This window comes from Argopecten irradians, chromosome 2 (assembly GCF_041381155.1).
Source record: "Argopecten irradians isolate NY chromosome 2, Ai_NY, whole genome shotgun sequence".
NCBI lineage: Eukaryota > Metazoa > Mollusca > Bivalvia > Pectinida > Pectinidae > Argopecten > Argopecten irradians.
The window spans coordinates 17,940,725-17,958,963 of NC_091135.1; the positions used below are offsets into that span (position 1 = coordinate 17,940,725).

The 18,239-nt window shown below is 37.9% G+C and overlaps 1 protein-coding gene across 1 annotated transcript; it reads right to left on the reverse strand.

The window, feature by feature from the left end:
- Positions 1-573: 573 nt before the first annotated feature.
- Positions 574-16,839, reverse strand: LOC138316474 (uncharacterized). Its single transcript, XM_069258167.1, has 6 exons — positions 16,728-16,839; positions 15,883-16,239; positions 10,161-10,418; positions 8,915-9,006; positions 8,476-8,560; positions 574-1,593 (listed from the first exon to the last, which is right to left on the reverse strand). The coding sequence occupies exons 1-6, from the start codon at positions 16,837-16,839 to the stop codon at positions 1,355-1,357; spliced, it is 1,143 nt and encodes a 380-aa protein (XP_069114268.1). The 3' UTR covers positions 574-1,354.
- Positions 16,840-18,239: the final 1,400 nt, after the last annotated feature.

Sequence of the window (18,239 nt, forward strand, 5' to 3'; positions counted from 1 at the left end):
AATTGTTAATAGTAATTGTAAAGCGATTTATCTTAGATCAAATGATGGGCATTAACGCATCAAAACAGATATGCAACGCTTATATTTACATTTAAAGTAGTCAGTATCATTTAAAAAGAAAACAAAAATTAAAGCATGAAAACAAAACTTGTACGTCTGCATATAATGTCCTGCAGGTGAGCGTTCGCCCCTGTGAGGAAGGATCTGGGTTCTTTCCCTGTCCGGGTGCAGTGTGTTGCTTGCTGTCTTCGGTGGCATGCTTTAGTGATCTATCACTATGAAAAGGGCAACAGTTCCAGTATACAGGAAGACACAACATACACGCAATATACGGGAAGCCGTCCTTACATGACCCTAGCTGTTAATAGGACGTTAAAAGGGCAAAAGTTCCACTATACAAAAAGACACAACATGAATATACCGCAGTCTCCCAAAACACGCACCACGCACAACATACACGCAACACACCGCATACATGGGAGGCCGTCCTTACATGACCATAGCTGTTAATAGGACGTTAATTAATCAAACAAACAAACAAATCAAACAAACAAATTTTAGAAGAAGTTCAAAATGTGTTTTCAAGATGGTGGTTGTGGCGGGTTTTTTGGACTCCAGATTGACCCAAAAAATAAAAACACTTGGTCGGGAACCTGTCAGGATCATTTCCTGCAAGTTTCAGCAAAATCGCACTGGTAGAACTTGAGAAGAATTTGAAAATTTGAAAAGTTAACGTACGGATTGACGAAACATGATGACTAAAGGTCATCCTGACCCTTCGGTCAATTCTAACTATGAAGTTGTGAAAATTTTATCTGCTGTAAATTTGGGATATTTTTTCTTTTTCAACCTAGTGATTTACTTCATTCTATAGATCTCTTGACACCAGCATTGTTTAACTTTTGGCCTAGAGTTTATATTTTGGCTTTGTGAGTTCTGCCCTCACATCGTACTCTTACATATGTGTCAGTTTCTGCTCCTGCTTTGCATAAGGAAGTGGTACAACTGGTTTACCAGTTGTCAGATAAATATTGTTCATAGTGGCGATGTGCGTCAGTGAGATAGCACAACTGAAAAGGAATATAGTTCAGTTCCAATATCACAAAGAGTCGCAGAACACTGACTACACATGAGTCCGACCTTAAATGGCCCGGGATGTTAACCAGATCTTAATCTTATCAACCAGTAAAACGTATAATGTGACATGTTGTTCGGAGTGTTTGAAGTCATATTGCACAAAAGAAAAAAGGTAAGATTCCCAGTTTTACAAGACTACGAACGAGCCATTGTCTCCCATATATAGACATTCACACACGCATCAAACTTAAATGACTAGATGCGAACAACATTTAGTTTAATTTATCACGTTTTTCTTACATAGTGGGGCTTGAGTCTGCGCGCAGTTGCAGTCATCCCATAAGAAATTGTACCATGACCCAATACACATGCAGTCGGCGTTGCTCCCTAATGCACCTTCATCGTCCGGACTGTCCTGATACCAGTCATCCATATTCACAGTCGAATTGGAGGTTGCCCACAACCAGGTACCTTCCAAAATGCTATCCGATCCACTAAGCCAATAGCTGCCGTCAACTAGGGAATAAAAAACAAATACAACAGGTTAATGTTTGTTGGGTTATATTATTTTAACGTCCTCTTACCAGGCAAGGACGTGCCAGGTGTGTTGGTGGAGGAAAGCCGGAGTGCCTGCAGTAAAACCACCGAACGATCAGTACCTGGCATCTAAAACATGCATTTATGAATGGTATTACTTTTTTAGATTAACCCCGTCTTTATATTCTCCTTTTGAGGAGTATGTTGTATAGAATCTTTGTGGATACTTGTTTCAGTGAGATAGCACTATAAATGGGCAGCTGTACCAAGACTATACCAATATAATGAGACACAAATATAGCGCAGCCTCACAAACATAGACATTTACAAGCGGAATACATTGCATGAGGAAAGATCTTTCTTCAATCGTGACAATCGCCTCACGTTTATGGCTGTATGCAATGTACTGCGTGTGTTATGGGAAACTGCGGTAGGATTGTGACGTATGCATTGGTCGGGTGATAAGTCCTATTATAAATGATTTCAGTTGAAACTTAATATGTCACAATAGATTATTTACAACAGGCACTGGTTACAAATGAAAGACATTAATGTACAGACCTTGTTCCTCCATTGTTGTCCGTGTGAGAATGACCCTGCGGTCAGCGTACGCTTTCTTTATGCAACGGGCTAAAATTAGCCGTAAATTAATGTCTTTCTTAACCAAGTAACCTCTTCACCGCAGTCAGCATCAGCTACAGTAATGCTATTGAAATACGACTTGTAAACAAACAACTTAATTAACTTGACACTTAATATATACATTTACTAACCGTAAATAACTTCAAAGCAATGTAACTGTAACATTCATAAAATACATTAAAGTTTAATTTGCATTTAACGCTATTTAAGGACGACCTTCCCTGTATGAAACGCGCCATGTGTATCTTAAATTAAAATAGAGAGAAGCTCTTACTCTTGAAAATTTATATAGATGTTGGACTGAAAACGGTTTTGATGCTTCAATGATTTTTGGTACTATAAAAAGCAATCTAATTAAAATACATATTCTTATTATAACTACGTTTGATAAGAGGATCCGACAACATCCCATTAAAGGGACATGAACCTTAAAAAATTTGTTCTGTATGCTTAGATATGGTTTTCAGATGTTTATTGAATATTTTATTACAATGATTGGTTATCTAAAACGACAGGAAAACGTGGGGAATAGTCCGAATACCTACCTCAAAAATGATAAAAATAGACCGTCATATCTATTTTTGGAACACCAAAAGAAAGCTGGCCGAAAGCGAGGTTATAATGAACACACTTGCTGACATAGCAAGGAATATTTGTTTTCCACATTTTAAGATTATTTTCTAAATTGCGATGGTTGGCAAATGAAGTTTAAGCCATATTTGTTATAAAGCAATTTGTATTTAGCGTAAGAATGATAAGTCAAAAGTCAAACGAGACTTTTTATTCGACAACACCGCGAAGTGAGGTTCCTGACTTATTGCACATATGTACATCACGCAAGTATAAAGTGGGGAGTTGCTCCCGTCTCTTGCATTTCAGCGATCCATTTATATTTACCTACTTTTCAAATCGCGCACGTAACTGACTCTTGACGTACACTGTTTCCTATCAGAATTCGTTTGTGTTCGCTTCACCCACGTTTTTTACCCACCATTTTGTTTACATTTGTGCAGTGCATTGTGGGAGGTCACTAAAGTTCAACACTATACTATCGTTACAAAATGCGACCGGGTCGGTTCATGTCCCTTTAAGGGTCACGTCCAGATGACCTTTGGAAATGGCAATAAAATTTGCATTGTCAGACTAACACTGGGGACAAAATAGTTTGAAAAAGTTGTCCGAATTATTTTCATAAACGTAGTCATCTCGTCCAAAGATCGTAACAAAGTAAAACGTTTATGTATATTGGGACGAATGGCGTTATCAATTGACGTAGCAATGTGTAAAAAATGTCATCCGAACACCATGTATGGGGTGTGATATTCTCTATTGAACGGAGTGGTTATAAGGATCTGTATTTCAATTAGATTATATAGAAATGGCAAGAGTTCCACTATACAAGACGATGGAAGATTTTGTTTGAATAATTAACGTCCTATTAAAATACAGCTATGGTCATGAAATATGAATATATCAAATTATCTCCAAGCACGCAACACTCGCGTTATACACACTACACACCGCATACATGTTAATAGGACATTATTTGAATCAAACAAGCGAATTCATCTTCGCCCACTTTAACCACTTATCGAGACCAACGATGTAAACAATTAACACATGATTGAGCAAACTTACAGTGAGTGACCATAGCTGTTAATATAGGGCGTTAATTAATCAAACAAACAGTGAGTGATGCAAGCATCACACGTCCCCTGCCATCAATTACACTTTTCTAATATATGGTCAGATGTTAGTCTATTGACTGCATTGTATGAAGTTTGAACAAATTCTGTCCCAAGTTATCGTCCGGAAACGAGAAAACAAACTATTTTTAGTTACCGTGACTTTTTGCCCCCAAATTCAATCCTAAGTTATGTTTTCACCGATGTTACCAATGTATGAAGTTGAATAAATTCCGTTGATGTGTTCTTAAGTTATTGTCTGGAACTAATATCTTGTGAAATAATCTATTTTAGGTCATCTGACTAAAGTCCAGGATGACCTATTGTCATCGTGTTTCGTCCATTGTCGTGCGCCGCTTGCGTAAGACTATTTCTACAAAACCCTATTCCTCCTTAACCCTTGAGTGGATTACATTCATATTTGGTGTGAAACATCATTGGGGAAGGACAATTGTATTTTATATAAATGAGTTAGGTCCTACCCCTGGGGACGCGGGGCCCAAAAAGGGGAAATTTTCTTATTTTTAGCTTTAAAATCCTACTCCTCCTTGAGCATGGATGACAGCCAAATTTGTTTTGAAACATTGTTGGGAAAGGGCAATTATAGTTTTTATAAATGAGCCTGATCAGACCCCTAGGGCCTGTGGTGTGGCCACCCAGATGGGAACATTTCTTAGTTTTAGATTTAAAATCTTATTCCTCCTTCATCCTTTGATGGATTTCAGTCATATTTCGTATGAAATATCATAAAGGTAGGACAATCATATTTTATATAAATGAGCCTGGTCGGACCCCTGGGGGATGGGGCCCATAAAGGAGTTTGTTTGTTTGATTTATTAACGTCCTATTAACAGCTATGGTCATGCAAGGACGGCCTCCCATGTATGCTTTTGTTTGATTAATTAACGTCCTATTAACAGCTATGGTCATGTAAGGACGGCCTCCCATGTATGCGGTGTGTTGCGTGTATGTTGTGCGAGGTGCGTGTTTCAGGAGACTGCGGTATATTCATGTTGTGTCTTCTTGTATAGTGGAACTTTTGCCCTTTTTATAGTGCTATATCACTGAAGTATGCGGTGTGTTGCGTGTATGTTGTGCGAGGTGAGTGTACTGGGAGACTGCGGTATATTCGTGTTGTGTCTTCTTGTATAGTGGAACTATTGCCCTTTTTATAGTGCTATATCACTAAAGCATGCCGCCGAAGACACCAGGCAACACACCCCACCCGGTCACATTATACTGACAACGGGCGAACCAGTCGTCCCACTCCCTGTATGCTGAACGCTAAGCAGGAGCAGAAACTACATTAATGTACCACTTTTATAGATTTTGGTGTGTCTCGGCCAGGGGACAGAACCCAGAGCCTTCCTCACAGGGGCGAACGCTCAACTCAAGGCCAAAAGTAAGGCGGTGCCAAGGGAGGCATTAGGAAAGATAAAGTCATTTAAGAAGAAGAGAAAAGATAAGATCCTAAATTTAGTCGCCTTTTACGATCATGCAATAGGGGCAGCAGGTACAATTCTAAAGCCCTACCTGCAGGGCAGAAAAATTGAGTAGCAGAGCGAGGTCATAAAGGAGAAAAAAATCTTTATTTTAGTTTTAAAATCCTATTCCTATAATGGATTTAACCCATATTTGGTGTAAAACATCATTGGCAAAGAACAATCATATTTTATATACATGAGCCTGTTCAGGGACTGAGAGCCTACTCCTCCTTAATCCTTGAGTGGATTTCATCCATATTTGGTTTGAAACATCATTGGGGAAGGGCAATCATATTTCATATAAATGCACTATGTAGTCTCCCAAAACATGCACCTCGCACAACATACACGCAACATACTGCACACATGGGAGACCGTCCTTACATGACCATAGCTGTTAATAGGACGTTAATTAATCAAACAAACAAACCGACCCCTTTGGAGGTAGGGCGCAAGAATTGTACCTGCTGCCCCTATTGCATGATCGTAAGAGGCGACTAAATTTAGGATCTTATCTTTTCTTTCTTCCTAAATTACTTTATTCTTCCTAACGTCTCCCTTGACACCACCTCACTTTTGGCCTTTAGTTGAGCGCTCGCCCCTGTGAGGAAGGCTCTGGGTTCTGTCCCCTGGCCGAGACACACCAAAGTCTATAAAAATGGTAGTTTCTGCTCCTGCTTAGCGCTCAGCATAACGGGAGTGGGACGACTGGTTCGCCCATTGTCAGTATAATGTGACCGGGTGGGGTGTGATGCTTGGTGTCTTCGGCGGCATGCTTCAGTGATATAGCACTATAAAAAGGGCAACAGTTCCACTATACAAGAAGACATAACACGAATATACCGCAGTCTCCCAAAACACGCACCTCGCACAACATACACACAATCACTGCCTACATGGGAGGCCGTCCTTTCATGACCATAGCTGTTAATAGGACGTTAATTAATCAAACAAACAAACAAACAAAACAGATGGGCGGAGCTTAGATGGTGAAACTTTGATGAAATTTGGCTTTAAAATTCTACTCATCCTTAACCCTTGAGTGGATTACATCCATCTTTGGTGTGGAACATAATTGGGGAAGGGCAATCAAATTTTATATAAACGAGTACGGTCCGACCCCTGAACACGCGGGGCCTCTATTAAATCCTACTCCTTAATCCTTGAGTGGATTTTATCCATTTTTAGTGTAAAACATCATTGGGGAAGGACAATCATTTTTTTATAAACGAGTGATAAAATTTGGCTTTAAAATCTTACTCCTCTTTAACCCTTGAGTGGATTACACCATTTTGTCCCATTGGAGAAGGAAAATCATCTTTTAGTAACAGTGACCTTTGTAGTTGACTTTTAACCCCAAATCCAATCTCAAGCTGTATTTTATCATATGCTACCATTGTGTGAAAGTTGATTATGTTTTTCTCAAGATATCGTCTTTAAAAGAAAATAAATTTTTTTTGTAACAGTGACCTTTGTAGTTGACCCAATTGAAAGCTGTATTTTCCCATATGCTACCATCGTGTAAAGTTTGATCAGAAAGCATTAATATTTTCTCAAATTATCGTCTGGACACTAATATTTTGTAAGACAATCTTTTTAGCAGCAGTGACCTATGTAGTTGACGTTTTGACCCCAAATCTAGTCCCAAACTGTTATCCTCTGTGTACCTTAGTATGAAGTTTGAACAAATTCCGTTGATGCGTTCTCAACTTTCATCCGGAAACTAAATGGATTCGTAAAACAATCTATTTTAGTTACAGTGACATTTGTAGTTGACCTTTTGACCTCAAATCCAACCCGAAGCTGTATTATCTCATATGCTACCCTGCTGCCCCTATTGCATGATCGTAAAAGGCGACTAAACTTAGGATCTTATCTTTTCTCTTCTTCCTAACTGACTTTATCTTTCCTAATGCCTCCCTTGGCACCGCCTCACTTTTGGCCTTGAGTTGAGCGTTCGCTCCTATGAGGAAGGCTCTGGGTTCTGTCCCCTGGCCGAGACACACCAAAGTCTATAAAAGTGGTACATTAATGTAGTTTCTGCTCCTGCTTAGCGTTCAGCATACAGGGGAGTGGGACGACTGGTTCGCCCGTTGTCAGTATAATGTGACCGGGTGGGGTGTGTTGCTTGATGTCTTCGGCGGCATGCTTCAGTGATATAGTTCTACAAAAAGGGCAACAAGTTCCACTATACAAGAAGACACAACACGAACATACCGCAGTCTCCCAGTACACTCACCTCGCACAACATACACGCAACACACGGCATACATGGGAGGCCGTCCTTACATGACCATAGCTGTTAATAGGACGTTAATCAATCAAACAATCAAACAAACAAACCATTGTGTGAAACTTGATCAAAATCCGTTGATGTTTTCTCAAATTTTCTTCTGGAAACTAATATTTTGTGAAACAACCTATTTTAAGTAACAGTCACCTTTGTAGTCGACCTTTTGACCCCAAATTCAATACCAAGCTATATTTTCCACATATGCTACCATTGTGTGAATTTTGATCAAAATCAGTTTATATTTTTCTCTCATGTTATCGACTGGGAAGGAAATCCGGAGAGACAGACAGACGGGAACAAACGCTAATAGTCCCTTCCGGTTTCAAAGGCAGGGAACTTACATGTATTACTAAAGTCTAAAAAAGAGATAGTTTCTGCTCTTGCTTAGCGTTCTGCAGTAAGGAAGTAGTCCGTATAATGTGACCGGATGGGGTGTATTACTTGGTGTTTTCGCTTTATAAAGACAAGAATTCCACTATATAAGAAGACACAACACACATATACCACGGTCTCCCATAACACACACATCGCACTTCATACATGCGTCCTTACATGACTCAAATTGTTAATATGATAAACTAAACCAATGAAACACGTGATTAAAACAAATTTGATTGTGTCAGCAAAATACAATACGTACACGTGTGATATAAACTAATGTAATTCAACAGTTCACTTCCACTGCGAAGGTTATTTATCAATTTAAGACTATATGTATATTATGATGTGGTAGTAGAATACACGTAATCGTACTTACGACTAGTCGCAATGGATTTAATAAATGTTGTCTCTTCTGTACTGTCCATTTCTGCTAACCTTGCATCCAGTAACTTGCAGTATGCCTAAATCATATAGAAATGAAAAAGTACTATTAAAAAGGGCAAGTCTTCCATTATAACCAGGATACAATATAACAAAAACAATTCCTTTCACTCGTAAACCAGATTAATGAAATATTAAGGTTTAAAAATGTAAAGTTACGTTGTCAGTATACTGTGACCGGGTGGTTTTTTTCGCTAGGTGTCTACGAGGCATGCTTCAGTAGTATATCACTATGAAACGGACAATATTTCCACTATACAAGAACACAACACAGATATACTGCAGTCTCCCAAAACATGCATATGAGGCGGTCCTTACATGACCCTGGCTGTTTATCGAATATTAATTAAATCGAACAAATAAAAAGAACTTACCATAGAATCATCCCACGTCATATAAACATCCGTGAAAAGAAAACATGATGTATGGAATCTGTACCATCCACATGGGCAGCCGTTATCTCTCACTGAAACGAATATATACTATATAAAACTCATTTTAAATTTTCCACATATCAAATAAACAGACTATAATATGAAACTATTCTTAATGTTCTAATTGTGCAGTTTTCTTTGTTAACAATCTTAAACATGCATGAATTAAAGATGCTCCACTGCTGACAAATGACTTTTTTTTTCACTATCAAAAACACGAGCAGACGATTTAGTATTTTTCTTCAGTTACAAAAGTTACTTACTTTACACCATTGCCACCATTGAAAAGTCTGAGCTTCTAATTTTACTTCAAGTTATTAATATGAAGAATAATTAATTGCATCCCGAAAAAATTCTGTGGCACTATATCCTATATGGAATGAAGTACTGATTGAGCATGCACCAAAGGCGAAATAAATTATTTTATATTATTTTTGTGTTAATTATGCATATATATACACGAGTAAACACCAATTATTGTTCATATGAGGAATATCATTTATGCTCTGTCGGCGGTGGAGCATCTTTAAGCATATGAAGAACTTTAAATGGTAAAATGTTTACCATAGCAACTGTGTAACTGCAATGATACACGTCCATCATAATATTAAATATACTCTCGTTATTTGAAATTAAACATTAAATCGCTAAATGATAGCTTTGGAAGTTTTACGGGGAAAAAAACCAACAAATTTTATATGTGTAAACAAAAACTTCATCACATCATCAATGTTACAATGTAAATTTCGTTTAAACAAGCATTTCCGAAATATCAAGCATACCGCACAATCAGTATTAACCTGTTACCATAACAACCAAACACGTGCTTTTACGTATATCGCTGCCCTTCAGGTAGGGCGTTAGAATTGTACCTGCTGGCCCTTTTGCATGCTTGTAAAAGGCGACTAAATTTAGGATCTTATCTTTTCTCTTCTTCCTAACTCACTTTATCTTTCCTAATGCCTCCCTTGGCACCGCCACACTTTTGGCCTTGAGTTGAGCGTACGCCCATGTGAGGATGGCTCTGGGTTCTTGTCTCCTATCCGAGACACACCAAAGTCTTTTAAAAGTGGACAGCGTTAGTGGTAATTTACTTCATTTTTAACTCACATATTATATTATGACTTATACATATTAGTTATATTAAATCGTCACATTCCTAAGTCCTAAACAAGAAAACCCGTACCAATATACCAAATGGCTGTATAATTCTGGGATTGGATTTCCGACATACGAAGGTGACGGTAGCAAAGCGAGGCAATCGCTATGTAGGAGATGAAACAGCATTCTTGCGTTCGTAGGCATTGCAGCATACAGGAATACATGTTGGATTCTGTTGTTATCCCTTGGTCGGATGTTGGTAAATAGTTTTGTAATGATGTCATCTCTTCCCAGTAGCCATCAATACAGTTGTAACATGGGAACATAGAGTGCAGTAGAAATCCTATAACAAAAAAGGTGTCTTTTTTGGCAATACTCAAGCTTTGTGTACGGTTACTTTTTCACCTTAACAATATTGCCCTGCAGGTAGGGCGTTAGAATTGTACCTGCTGCCCCTATTGCATGATCGTAAAAGAAAAGATAATATCCCTAATTTAGTCGCCTTTTACGGTCAAGCAATAGTGGCAGTAGGTACAATTCTAACACCCTACTTCCTAACTGACTTTATCTTTCCTAATGCTTCCCTTGGCACCGCCTCACGTTTGGCCTTGAAATGAGCGTTCGCCCCTGTGAGGAAGGCTCTGGGTTCTGTCCCCTGGCCGAGACACACCAAAATCTGTAAAAGTGGTAGTTTCTGCTCCTGCTTAGCGCTCTGCATACAGGGAGTGGGACGACTGGTTCGCCCGTTGTCAGTATAATGTGACCGGGTGGGGTGTGTTGCTTTGTGTCTTCGGCGGCATGTTTTAGTGATATAGCACTATAAAAAGGGCAACAGTTCCACTATACAAGAAGATACAGCATGAATATACCGCAGTCACCCTAAACACTCATCTCGCACAACATACACGCAATACACCGCATACATGGGAGGCCGTCCTTACATGACCATTGCTGTTAATATGACGTTAATTAATCAAACAAACAAACAAACCTTAACAAAAGCACGGAATATTTCCAAAGTTTGGTGAGAAGTTTGATTTGGAGACGGATATCATATTTTATATTAACTGCTAAATTTCTGATATCTCTTCTCTTCCTAACGTTTCCCTTGGCACTGCCTCACAGAGTTTTGATCTTTGCTAAAATAAATAAGATCTGAGCTATACGAAAATAATATTTGTATTGGTAATCTATTGAGAAAAGTAAATTTGTATATGAGAAGTAATATTACTTGAGTCAAAATTCCAATATTGCACTTTCTAATCACTTGTTGAATTGTAAGATTTTAATTGAATCATACTTTTGTTATCATTAAAAACCGTTCTGATCATATCCCGTTGATAGTTTTCATTTAAAAATACACACAAAAGAACGTACCAGTAGTCGTAAAATACGTGAAGGTTTCTTTACCTTTAAGCGGTACTTACTCGGTGTTATCTCTTATCATGGAAAAATTGTGTTATGTTCACTATTTTGGGTTATATATATGTATTCATAATACAATAATTAATTTTTCTTTGTTTTCATACCAAATCTGGCTTTCTGATTGGCCAATATTTTTTTTTGCATACCACTATGGAAAGAAAAATCCGAGAATGGCGCGAAACCCCGACGTTATTGTGACGTCACAATAGAGACATTGACGTTGCGTATTGATTCGGAAAAAAGAATCCCTTGAAAAACCACTATAATGTTATATTTAAACATACTTTATTTTATCAAATAGAGTATAAGATTAATTGGTAGTATTGATGTCACTTTGTTCTAATTTTTTCGTGTTATGAAAAAAAAATTGTTTGCAAACTTTTGTAAGAATCCGCTACACAGTTTGCAAACAAACAAAAAATTTCATACCCCGATAAAAAATTTGAAAAATAGTGACATCAATGCTTAACTCACGATAAGCACTTTTATTCAGAATTGATTGCTTGATTTAATTAATAAATTATGCAGTAATGATTTGTGTGTAACTTAGAAAAACAAATGCTCTGTATTACACTTACCCGCACAAAAAAGTATATGATAGATCCATGTCAGTCCCTTCATGTTTGTTTTTCCTCACAAGGGTATAGTTCAAGTAGTATTGTGGAACCCAAAAGTACAGACGGTATCGAACACGAAACTAGTTTAGAGTTTAAACTTGGAATGTCAAGCGTTATAACCTTCGCTCAGGTAACAAACTAATAACTTCTGGTAATATAATACTCATCAAGGCGTTATATTGTATCAGGTCGTGCATATCTAATGTTAACTTACTAATGGTCCATTTAAAAGGTGGATCTGCAATTTTGTACTATTGATTTTAGCTTTAGCCCAGAAAGAAAATAAGTGTATGCTTAATAATTTAACGCTCCTAAAGGTAGAATAGCCTTCTTCCTTAAAAATGTAACATTATTATAGAGTGTGACAGCTTGTTTATAAGAAGACTATTGGTATAGTTGAATGTAATGCTGTCAAATGACGTTGACAATACAGGGATCTGAGAATTAGTTAAAGTTCATATCAATATGGACTCACAGTGTCAATAGGCTATTTTAGACGTTCCAAGGTTCTATATCACATACTTGTACCATGCGTATATATTGGGAAGTGTGTAAAGCTCCCAGACACAAATACTATACCCCACCTAGCTTTACCGTCTACACTATCATATTTCTGGTAATAAAAACGGTTACTACCATTGGAAAAGCGATGACCTTTTTTTTCAAAATCATACTACACAACTATACAAAGTGCCGTCAATAAGACGACAGCAGACTCTTGTTGACAAGCATTACACAAAAATTACCTCAATCGATGTATTAATGTATTATGCACAACGTAGAGCGTAAGCATTGTATCTACTTCCCATATTGCACGATCGTACAGACGACTAACTTTAGAATCGTATCTTCATTTTTTTACCTACCTAACTTTATTCTAATCCTAAAGTTAGACGTCCTTTACTTTACGATCGTGCAATATGGGCAGTAAATACAATGCTTACGCTCTGCAGGTAGGGCGTTATAATTGTACCTGCTGCCCCTATTGCATGATCGTAAAAGTCGACTAAATTTAGGATCTTTTCTTTTCTCTTCTTCCTAAATGACTTTATTCTTCCTAACTACTCCCTTGACACCGCATCACTTTGGCCTTCTGGTTAGTATTCCCTTCTGTAGATTTTGGGTTCTGTCCCCCGGCCGAGACATACAAAAGTCTGTATAAGTGGTAGTGTCTGCTCCTGCTTAGGGCTCAGGATACAAGGAGTAGGACGACTAGTTCGCCCGTAATCAGTATAATGTTACCAAATAGTAGATGTTGCTAGATGTCTTTGGTGGCGGCATGCTTCAGTGATATAGAACTATGAAAAGGCCAATAAATAAAGAAAAGTACTCATGGATATTATAGAAAGTGTGTGAGTATGCTTGGACAGAGTAACATTTGACATAGTGTAGCCCTATTGCCGCCCTATACATAGATATATCAATGAACATCAAGATACACAAACAAAAAGATTGGGCGACAATCCCTGTGGACTACAAGTACATATACTACTATCAGACATGCTTGGGTACAGGTGTTAGAATTATAAACAAAACCAACATAGCAAACGGGTGAGAATAAATAAAACTCTCGAAAGAAAACAATATATACAGAAACATTTAAAGGGACAATTCAGTCTAAGAGAACATGAAAATTTGTACATATATCGGAAAAAACCCAGTTCTAATGGAAATTAGATCAGTTGGTTTTACTGTGATATGCCTGAAAAGTCCATGGTTGTGACATATGTGTAGATGTTCAAACTCGCTCGTGTCCGCCATTACACATTGTGGTCGAACTTCTTGTATGCCGAACCCTGTCCCTTGCTCGTAGAGTAATGCAACTTTTGTCTAGAACTGCTTAAATCGCTCTGACAGTAGTGTGTTAACCTTATAAGGTGAATTGTCTTGCCTAAAAATCATTTTATCACCTTCTCAGTGGTTATGTAGTTTATTTGTTTAACGTGCCTGACTTTGGCTCGGGTATGGGTACAGCGTCCATATTGTACCTGCTTAATCGTATTGATCAACGATTTGATATTTCAACGATATTAATTAAAATACTAAACTTTGACGTGGAATTTGTAAATATTTTATGTTATATGTTTCATAAGAAATGTAGAACAGTACATTTATGCCATATTTTGCTTCTTTGTTATGTAAAAGAATTAGCCTGAGTGAATTGTCCCTTTAACTCGACTGAAAATTTTAAACGCAATAGTTATACAATAAATTAAAGATGCTCCACCGCCGAGAGAGCATAAATGATATTCATTATTTGAACAATAATTGGTGTTTAATCATGTATATATATGTCTAATTAACATAAAAAATAATATTAAATAATTTTTTTGCCTTTGGTGCGTGGGCAATCAGTACTTCATTCCATATAGAATATAGTGCCACGGAATTTTTTCGGGATGCAATTAATTATTTTTTGTATTTTTAACTTAAAATAAAATTAGAAGCTCAAACTTTTCAATGGTGGTAATGGTGTAAAGTAAGTAACTTTTGTAACTGAAGGAAAATACTAAATCGTCTGCTCCTGTTTTTGATAGTGAAAAAATATCATTTGTCAGCGGTGGAGCATCTTTAAACTTACTGACAATCTGGTAACAAAATGAGAGTCTGAGAATTGTTAATATATATCTAGATATTGATACCTGGTGGATGTTGACACGGTAAACATATCAATACATATATAATGATACCTTAATAAATGATGACATGGTTTGTTTGAGTTTTACGGCCCATCGACAACTAAGGTCATTTAGGGACACGGTATACATATCTGTATACTGATACCTTTCTAATTTACGACACGGTATACATACTGTATCTATATACTGATAACTTTATAATTAATGACACTGTGTACATATCTATATATTTACATTTTCAATGCAGTCCCACTATGTAACCTTACCGAGCGCAGTTGGCAGTCATATAGACAATGAACTTCAAGCGCTTATCATGACATAATTATCATTGTGACGTCACAATTGCCGTGCCAGTGATCACGGCTGTTCAAATGGCTGTTCCATCCATGACGATAACGAATGATTAATTCATTATAGATGCAAAATTCCTTGGGATTTCGTCATAAAATTGTAACCAAATGTAAATATAAGCATTGGACGTCTTTCATTTGTCATTCATAGCCAATATGAATGCAAACTGGACAGAGGCAAATTCAACATGAAGCGCTACCGCGCTTCATGGAATTTGCCTCTGTCCAGTTTGCATTCATATTGGCTATGAATACCAACTGAAAGGCGTTCAATGCTTAAATACTGATAATTGACGACACGGTATACATATATATATTGATACACGGTATACATATATATACATATACATTTATAATTGACGACACCGCATACATATCTATATACTTATGATTTTGTAATTGTTGACATGGTATACATGTCTGTTAAAATCATAATCGTTGACACGGTATACATGTCTGTATGTACATTACATTGGCTTACCATCAGATGACACATTTTATATCTACATGTATCTGCTATTAGATGACACAGTTAATATCTACATGTATCTGCCATTAGATGACACAGTTTATATCTACATGTATCTGATAATACTATGATGATTACACTAAAAACACACACATGTGTAATGACATGTATATGACTATGTAGATAGTTTAACTCTAGGTGTTTAGTTTGTCTATTTCTTCATGAGATCGAATGAGAATTTTGGGGCTGTTGGTGTTTCGCTTAACGAAGATGCGTCCGTCCATAGACCAGAATGACACGACGTTACCGTCCATCCGAGATTGGGAAAGGTGCTGAATCAGTTCCTGTCTGGCTTTTGTAAGGTCTTCAGTGACGAAGATTTTATTTGCATTGTTTTTAAGAAGAGATTTTGCTTTGTACATTTTGTTCTTAATTTTCCAGTTCCGAAATCTACATATGAGTTGTGCTTTCCCTGCCTTGTTGATTTTACCGATGATGTGGGATCTGTTTATGTCTTCTTCATCAATTGTGATGGCGACGTCTTCATTGTGAAGATTTTCATTAACAAGCTTTACAATAATAGAGTCAGTTTTACGTAGATCCTCCGTGGTGAGAGGCACGTTGTGAAGACGTAAAGAGTTACGGCGCCCATATTGCTCAAGTTCTTCAAGGCCATCAGATAACTGCAATACTTGTTCTTGTAAAACGGAGTTGTCGCCCCTGTCTCATCGTTTCATCAACAGACTCCCGGAAGTCAGCAATGATAGATTTTCCAATTCTAACTGTTCCAATAACGGATTAATGGCCATGTTAATAGCTTACTGAATACTGGCTTTAATAGATTGAGATAATGAGTCACCGAGTAATTTGACGAACTCTGGACTGGTCACTATGCACATAATTATACTGTCCAGATTATCGGGTAGCTGCACTATAAAAAGGGCAAGAGTTCCACTATACAAGAAGACACAACATGAATATACCGCAGTCTCCCAAGACACGCACCTCGCACAACATACACGCAACACACCGCATACATGGGAGGCCGTCCTTACATGACCATAGCTGTTAATAGGACGTTAATTAATCAAACAAACAAACAAACAAACTCGGGTAGCTGAATATCGGGCGTACTATCAGGCTAAGTAATACCAGATAATGACCCGGCAAGTTTAATTCTGGGAGTAAATCTGGTGTCGTCGAGAGGACTTCTGTCCTTACGCTTATTGCTGGGTATAGTGTTATCATTGGAAATTGCTGCCATGATTGGAGTTGTATGATAACTAGTATACTAGCGATACAGTGTTTACATGTAACGGGTCACTGCTTATCAGGTATGTGGTAGCACGTGAGTTACACACACCTTTACAGGTAAACAATTTGGGGTGCGATATAGTCACTGTATACGTGCATAAACGTGTGCCATACAAAAAACTTCCAGGGATTACTTAAACAGTTTCATAGAAATTGTTCAACATGTACAGACTGTGTACCTTACAGACAAAACCATCGTCACCACACACCAGGTTGTAATGTCAGTATTCAGCTGTTTCAGTAGTTTTCTTCCCCTCCGATATAACACGTCAGACACTACCCGCGGCCATCTTGAAATGTCCCCATCGGTATCTTGATGTACTGTACACCTTTAAGAACCAAATCTGACGGCCGCGTCATAAAGCACTAGGTCAATAGATTTGGACCTTTAGACGCAACTACTTTACAGTAAACGTTTCTTCTATATCCGATTCTGCCCTGCAGGTAGGGCGTTAGAATTGTACCTGCTGCCCCTATTGCATGATCGTATAAGGCGACTAAATTTAGGATCTTATCTTTTCTATTCTTCCTAAACTGACTTTATCCTTCCTAATGCCTCCCTTGGCACCGCCTCACTTTTGGCCTTTAGTTGAGCGTTCGCCCCTGTGAGGAAGGCTCTGGGTTCTGTCCCCTGGCCGAGACACACCAAAGTCTATAAAAGTGGTAGTTTCTGCTCCTGCTTAGCGCTCAGCAAAAAGGGAGTGGGACGACTGGTTCGCCCGTTGTCAGTATAATGTGACCGGGTGGGGTGTGTTGCTTGGTGTCTTCGGCGGCATGCTCCAGTGATATAGCACTATAAAAAGGGCAACAGTTCCACTATACAAGAAGACACAACATGAATATACCGCAGTCCCCCGAAACACGCACCTCGCACAACATACACGCAGCACACCGCATACATGGGAGGCCGTCCTTACATGACCATGGCTGTTAATAGGACGTTAATTAATCAAACAAACAAACAAACAAACCATTCACGAAAGAGTTTGTAAAATTATGCACATTGCATGACAGGTGTACGTTGCACGGGGCGTTTTGTCCCTGGTTTAACAAAGGAGGATTTTAGAAGTAGATAGATCTCTGTTGATTGGTGATAATTACTTAACATATATACAAACATGTAATGACAACACAATTGCTCCTTAATATAGACGTTGGTCTCTCTAAAGTTGAAGCAATGTTACATAAGAAATCGGCAAACAGTGTTGAATCTTCTTGTTCGGCGAAAATCACAGCAGGAACACTTAAGTTTATACAAAGTCTATTGTATAGAGATATATTTGACGTGGCCCAATGATAAGTCACCTGGGAATCAGCATACATAGACAACTGTTCCTTGCTTAATCTGTT

What these genes read in the sequence shown, in the direction of transcription:
- LOC138316474 (XM_069258167.1), bottom strand. Translation starts at nt 16,839, where the DNA reads ATGGCAGCAATTTCCAATGATAACACTATACCCAGCAATAAGCGTAAG. An exon ending in TACAGCCATTTGGTATATTG is followed by an intron (nt 9,007 to 10,160) that starts GTACGGGTTTTC and finishes TATTCGTTTCAG; the next exon opens with TGAGAGATAACGGCTGCCCA. An exon ending in TAAATCCATTGCGACTAGTC is followed by an intron (nt 1,594 to 8,475) that starts GTAAGTACGATT and finishes TTTATTCCCTAG; the next exon opens with TTGACGGCAGCTATTGGCTT.